General features: G+C 54.4%; 1 protein-coding gene across 1 annotated transcript in view; it reads right to left on the reverse strand.

Moving 5' to 3' along the window:
- The window catches only part of TMPRSS6 (transmembrane serine protease 6), a 31870-nt gene extending 26913 nt beyond the window's left edge, over nt 1–4957 (reverse strand). The window contains exons 1-2 of the mRNA XM_089921287.1: nt 4575–4957; nt 105–238 (exon numbers count right to left, since the gene is read on the reverse strand). Coding sequence (XP_089777413.1) covers nt 105–238; nt 4575–4863 — 423 coding nt within the window. The 5' untranslated portion in view covers nt 4864–4957. The remainder of the gene's footprint in view (nt 1–104; nt 239–4574) is intronic.
- Between the last annotated feature and the right edge of the window lie 2305 nt (nt 4958–7262).

Here is a 7262-nt window from a genome sequence, read left to right on the forward strand (position 1 = left end):
AGTGTGTTGGATGGACTAACCCACTGGCTTGACGTGATCAGGCCCCTCCCCTCTCTCTTCCTGTCCCCACCATCCTTCCCTCCCATCCCCGCAATCCTTCCTACCATCATCTGAGCTTTGGTGGTTTCACTGCGGAAGGCACTGGACTCCCGGCGGGCAAGGTCCTGGGAGAAGTGGCGATTGAGCACGCGGAGGCTGCCTGAGTACACCTGGCTGACCGTCATCTCTGCCTTGTGCCCTACCCAGGAAGAAACCAGCAAAGTTAACCAAGGGAACAGATGGGGACGGCTCCTGTGTCCCCCACACCTTCTTCTGCCACCCTGAACCCCCAGCTCAGCCTCCAGCATCTTAGGTCTCCAAGGCACCACCACCACCATCATCATCTTTGTCATTGTCATTCAGAGTTTGTGTAGTGACAGACTGGTCCCACTACGCCAGGGAGGAGAGAGGCCAACTGGTGAATGGTGTCCCAGAGGCTCCCAGGCAGAAGCTGACACGGTGATCAGTCCAGGACATAGATGCCAAGAAACCCACATGGGCCCAGTAGGTCAAGTCCTTGGTTTAGCACCTCTGTGTTGTCCAGCGGGTTGTCCAGGTTGCACCTACTATGTGGGGTACACTAATAAACCAAGACAGACGGGTCTCCCTGTGTGGAGCTGACAGTAGTGGGTAAGACAGATGTTCCCCCAGTAACCATACAACCTGTGGGATTCATATGCCAGCAGCGTCTTGAAGAAGCACAAGTTGCTATTGAGGGGGGGACATGGCAAAGAAAACCTGGGCCAGGGTGACCCTCCATCTGAGATGGGAGGAGTGGAGAGTAAACTGGGAAGAGGGGAAAGAGGGAAGTACCTTCAGGGCAGCAGGAATAGCACGTGCAAAGGCCCTGCGACAGAGGGATCATGGCAAGGACCAGGGCCAAAAGCCTGTTTGGCTGGAGCAGTCAGATAGGCGGAGGTATAATAAGAGATTGAGACATCAGCAGGGCAAGATTTTGGTCTTTCCCTAATGAGCAAGGGAAACCACGAAAGGTTTAAAATCAGGGATGACGTCATCAGATTTCCGTTTTGCAAAGATTGTTTTGGCTGATGTGAAGACAATAGATCCACAGCCCAGGGTTTATACCCCTATTCAGTCATTTATTCATTCATTCAATAAATATTTATTGAGAACCTGCTATGTTTAGGGACTGGCCTAGAGCACTTGGGAATATACCAGTATAACAATGAACAAAATAATCAAGAAAAAACAAACCTGTCCTTCAGAGCTTGTAGTCTAACAAGAAAGACAGACAATAAACAACAAACATAGGACATAACACGTTAGAGGTGTAAGTGGTGTGGAAATCAAGGGCTGGTGTGGGCTGCAACTTGGAGGCCAGAGAAGAGGGAGATGGTATCAGCCATGTGGATGTTAATCTATGGGACGAGCATTTCAGGCAGCAGACCGGCAAGTGCAAAGGCCCTGAGGCAGGAGCTTGTCTGGATGTTTGAGGAACAGCAAGGAGTGAGCTAGGGGAGAGCAGGAGGAGATGACATGGGGGAGGGGGAGGTCATGTAGGGCCTTGCAACCCTGGAAGGACTTTGATTTTTGCTCTGAGTGAGACAGGAGCCCTGGGAGGCTCTAAGCAGAGAAGTTAGATGATTTGATTTGCTTTGTAAAAATATCCCTCTGCCTTTGTGTTGAGAACAGGCTCTAAGGAGGCAAAGGCAGAAGCAGAGAGAACTACAGGAGGCTCCTGCAGCCGTCAAGTGAAAGTGGTCCAGGGGAGACTGGACCAGGCTGCGCAGTGAAGAGGGAGAGAAGTGATTGGAGTCAGGGTATGTTTTGGGGTTAGAGAGGACCAGGTTTGCTGGTGGCAAATTGGGGCTGGGGAGTAAAAGAAAGAGAGCAGTTAGGGGAGCAACGGGAAGGATGGAATGGCCACCATCTGGGATGTTCTCTCCATTTCTTTTTCAATTTTAAAGGATTTTCTTAGGTCACTATTTTTATTTATTTATTTATTTTTTGCGGTACGCGGGCCTCTCACTGCTGTGGCCTCTCCCGTTGCGGAGCACAGGCTCCAGACGTGCAGGCCTAGCAGCCATGGCTCATGGGCCCAGCCGCTCCCAGCACGTGGGATCTTCCTGGACCGGGGCACGAACTTGCGTCCCCTTCATCGGCGGGCGGACTCTCAACCACTGCGCCACCAGGGAAGCCCTCTTAGGTCGCTATTGATGATACCCTAAAGTTATATACCATTTTCTCAACATCTCGAACTTCCAAAAATCTCATATATAAACACACATTGCCTCTGAAACATGGAAAATCAATAGTTCAATATCATTTTATATTAACAACTGGTAAACATCAATTAAAAATGAAAGCCCCGGGGCTTCCCTGGTGGCGCAGTGGTTGGGAGTCCGCCTGCCGATGCAGGGGACACGGGTTCGTGCCCCGGTCCGGGAAGATCCCACATGCCGTGGAGCGGCTGGGCCCGTGAGCCATGGCTGCTGAGCCTGTGCGTCCAGAGCCTGTGCTCCGCAACGGGAGAGGCCACAACAGTGAGAGGCCCGCGTACCGCAAAAAATATATATATATATATGAAAGCCCCTTTAAAATATACTCAAAAGGTAGACTGACAATTCACAAGAGAGTTAACTGTCAGTGGGGTCTGAGATGCACTTAGACATCCTGGAGGAGGGGCAGGCCCCGGTGATACAGTAGCGCTCAAGGGAGAGGCCCAGACTGGAAATGAAAATTTGGGAATCTTCAGGGCATAAGGGAATGTCGGGGTTGGGGGGGAGCAGAGAGGAGGAGGAGGAGAAGTCACCATGAGCTGAGGGAAAAGAAAGTGTGGGCGCCCTGGAAGCCAAGTAAGGATAACGTGTCAAGGAGGAGGCACGGAGGCGCCCGGTCACGTGCTGCCAATGGGACAAATGCAAATCCTGTTCCAGTGCAATAGGCCTCTCGTCCAGCTCCCCTTCCAGACCAGACACGGCGTGTCTCTGACTCATCTCCTCGTCCAGTGCCCGGTACCCAGAGCACAGCCTGGCCCAGCACGGGAGGAATCGTTCACATATCTCCGAAAGTGCCTCCTCTGTCCTCATCCCTCTGGGGAAGGGGTTGGCTTCCCTCAGTGGAGGCTTTGGGGCACGCACCCCCTGGGTCCTCAGCCCCACAGAGCACCCACCCCCAGCGGGGTGATTCACTCTAGGAGTGTAGTCAGGAGAAATCAGACTCTGAGAAGAAAGACAATTGGCAGGTGAGCTCCTGGCCCTCCAGCCTGACTCTCGATGGTTTCCCCTTAAGACTAATTATCCCACAGCCTAAGGAGGCCTCAGCAGCCCCGTGTTATCTGGGGCGCCGGCTTCCTGCCGGTGGTGAAATGCACACAGCTTCCACTCCCGGCCTGCGTTGCTCGGCTCTGAACAGAATCACAATCCATCCGGCATCACGGCAGGTGGGTCCTCATCAGACCCAGGCTTCCTAACAGCTTCAACCCGGGGGTTCCAGAATACGCCCCCACCTCGACCCCCTTTAGAGCTGGGCCGAGGCTGATCTCCCCAGTGGCTGCTCCAAAATGGGTCCCCATTCCTTTCAGTGGACCTGAAGTTCCACCAGGAGATGCGGTCAGTAAGAAAATGATCTAACTTTTGCAGAGTGCTTAATGGGAGGTCTCTGATCACTTGGGCAAGGTGGGCTGTCCCTGCTAGGGTTCCACCGGGGCCCCCTCTGCTTTCTCTGTCCTAGCACATGCCAAGCTTTATGGTGAGAACAGAACTATCTCTACAGCCTGGCACAGAGCTGGCATATAGGAGGTCCTCAGTACTGAATGAATGAATAGAAGGATGGACGAATGGACCCAGAGCATGGGCCAGTTGCTCCCGGGGTTCCAGGGGACTGACTGAGAGGGCTGTGATACCAGAGAGGGAGGGGCCAAAATTCAGGACATGGGAGATGCCTGAGCTACCTGCTCTGGGCATTCTTTCCCTCCCCCCACCCGCACCCACATTCCCTCTGGGTTGAATTCCACATGTGCCCATGCTGGGGTATAAAGCCATCTACGTGCATGGACACCCCCCTGGACACCTGAGTTCTGTGCCCCCCTCCCCTTCATTCCCACTCATGCTGGGCCCTGGAGACCCCAAGATGATAGAGCTATGGTCCCCATCCTAGAAGAGCTCCCAGATCGGGCTCCAGTGAGCAGACGCACTCATTGGTGCCAGGCACCACCAGCACCACTGGGCCTCCTCCAGCTGAGCCAGGTGGCTCCAAGCCCCAGGGGCAACCCAGGAGGGCTGCAGGCAAGGTGAGGCAATGTTTACACCCCTTCAGCTTGTCACTTTACGAGAACTGGGCACTGGGAGAGCCCTCCTTCCGCAGCTGCTGGGAACTGCGGGCACTAGGCCCCAGCACGGAACTTGCACTCCCATCTCATGGGACAGGAACGGAGAATCAGAGAGAAGCGCATGTCCAAGGTCGCACAGTGGTTTCTAGGCATTGCTGAGCCTGGAATCCTGATCTGCCCTGCTGTGCCCCCTCGACCACGCCAAGTCCTCCCCAGGTACCTCTCCCAAGGGCCCCGCAGTTACCTAGGAGATACCAGAGCAGGACCCCCACTGATGCCAACACAACCAGGGCCAGCCACAGGGGAGCCAGGCGGAGGTAGTCGCGGACTTTTCTCTTGGAGTCCTCGGGGGCCTTAAACATCCCCTCCGGCTCTGCCTCTTCTCCATCACCTCCATCGCCCTGCCCGCCAGCTGCTTGGGGGGCCTTGGCCATGGGCATCCTGGCAAGGAAACAGACCAGGGTTGGAAAAAGCCTGGCATTTGCAAGGGAATCTTTACTGAACACCAACCTTGCACAGAAGTAAGACGGCATCCCTGCCTTTTGGGGGAGGAGGAGAATAACGCCAGCTAGCAGTAATTGAAAGTGAGCACTGAGCCAGCTCACAGAGGAGCGAAGCACGTCTCAGAGCAACTCGCCCAGGCGACCAGCTGGACCTGGTCTGGCTCCAGAATCCCTACCTTTGCATCTGCGGTCAGAGGAGAGATGGAGGTTTCACTGCCTGAGCCCCACCCCCCAAGGTACCCGCAGATGGAACTGGGGTGCATACATGGAGTACAAGTTTCTGTAAACCAGCTCCTCTTGCCCTCAGCTTCCCTCCCATTCGGGGGATGTTTTTTCCTTCCTCCTGTTTCTCAATAGCAAAGCTTCCACAACATCGATTCAATCCATTCACTTCACCCTCCCCCAGAAGCCCTGAGCTGGCTCTGTGCCGAGCCAGGGACTGCCTTCCAAGGAGCGCCGCCCCTCTTTTCTCCCCACTGCCCCAAAGTCTCTTAGGGGCAGAGGAAGGAGAAGGAGACAAAAACTAATATTCATTTAGTGTTTGTGCAAGACATTTTACGGATATCACCCCATTTAATCCTCTGGTCACCAGGATGGGGGGGACCATGGTCCCCATGCTCTTCCTCAGCCCAGTCTGTGTAGACACTTTACATATATTATCTTGCTTAACCTCCAAAAGGCTTTCAAGGTTCTGCACCCATAGGACAGATGAGGAAACTAAGACCCAGAATGTTTCAGCAATAACTCAGTCCAGGGGTTTCCTAGCCTCATTTTCCCAATGTGATTTGAATGTCTGGCATTGACAACCAGCCCATTTTGCAGATGGAAAAACTGAAGCCCAGAGAGGCTAAGCCACTCGCCAAAGATCACACAGCAGGGAAGTGGGGGTCGAGCCCAGGTGTCTGACTCCCTGCTCTTTCCACTACTCTGGGCTACTTCCTGTAAATGAGCTGCTAATTAACAAACCATGATGAAATAATACCTGAATGCCACCCTGGTCAGTGCCCCAGACCTGTGGCTGTGTCTCTAGACCCCCAGGCAAACTTCTGAGTGCTATCTGCCTTCTCTGGCAGGTTTTCCCACAGTCCAGAGAAGGTCCTTCACTTGCCCACCCACCAGCAGAGCAAGTAGGAAATTAGCCTCCTCTTACCACATCCCAAAAGGCCACTGCGGCTTTAAAATACGTCCCCAGGTGTGCGTGGGTGGGTGGGCGGGGTGTCCTTTGCTTTGGGTCTTGGATTTTCACACAGAGGGATTCTGAAAACAGGGATCTTTTGTGATGCTCAAAGGTTCTCAGTCAAGGATCTCTGGCTCCAGCCACAGGGATCTCCTGAGTGGCCCCCATGGATGCAAGGAAAGGAGGTGACCGCAGGTGATTCTCACCTGGGTATAGGACTCCCCTCCACCCCAACCAGAGGACATCTGGACATCTGTATCAGGCCCTGCTGGCTTTCACGGGGCCAGGGCCACGGATGGGAAAGGTCCTGCATTGGGTGGGGCAGCCCCTCCATCCCCGCCCACTACCCGGAGTGTCCAGGGCACCCCTGGTGAAACTGGCTGTCCCCCGTGAGCTGAGTGGGTGGCTAGAGCCGGGAGAGCCCAGTGACGGGCCAGCTTCTGCCCTCTCTCAGCCCCAGGTCCACTCCCTCTGCCAGAGAGGCACATCCCCATTTTACTCCAAGTCTGGATCACCAAGGAAATACTGGGGACTCAGGGAGCACAGAGGCGATCACAGCTGACATTTATTTGAATTGTTTCCCGTTCTTTATACGCACTGTCTCATGTAAGCCTTCCACAGACCTGTGGGGGGGGGGAATAGGTTCTCTCATTATCCCCATTTTACAGATGAGAAAGTTGAGGCACAGAGAGATTGAGCAACTTGGCCGAGATCCCACAGTTGGTTAGCGGCAGAGCCAGGCTGCAAACACAAGCGGTTTGTCTCCAGGGTAACACCTTGACCACTCTGCTCTACTGCCTCACAGGGTACGAGGGGAAACTGAGGCTCAGAGAAGGTCATAGGTCCATTAGAGGAGGCACTTAGGGGAGCAGTCCCAGGTAGGATGCTCAGTACGCCTCACCCTTCCTCTCCCCATTCCCCAAGCCAGGCTTTCACTCCATGGATTTTGCCTCCCTCATAAATGGCTCTCACATCCATCTGGGAGAACTTTGAGTATCACAGAAGACCCCATTTTGAGAAAACCCAAGATTAGACACAGCCCAAATTGGTGGGGGGGGCCATACACCAGGGGTTCCCATTGCCTCCCACCTGGACTCCTGGGGCAGCCTCCCAACTGCTTTCCTGCCTCACAGCTCCTCCTCCAGTCCCTCCTCCACATTGTCAGGAGAGAGCTCTCCCTGCCCACCTCCAGCCATTCACCTGCTCAGAATCCCCTCAAGGTTCCCAGCCACCTCCAAACCCCTCACCGTGG

The sequence above is a fragment of the Delphinapterus leucas genome, chromosome 11, assembly GCF_059928025.1.
Source record: "Delphinapterus leucas isolate spDelLeu-1000000601 "Yukka" chromosome 11, BTC_Dleu_Yukka2, whole genome shotgun sequence".
Lineage (NCBI taxonomy): Eukaryota > Metazoa > Chordata > Mammalia > Artiodactyla > Monodontidae > Delphinapterus > Delphinapterus leucas.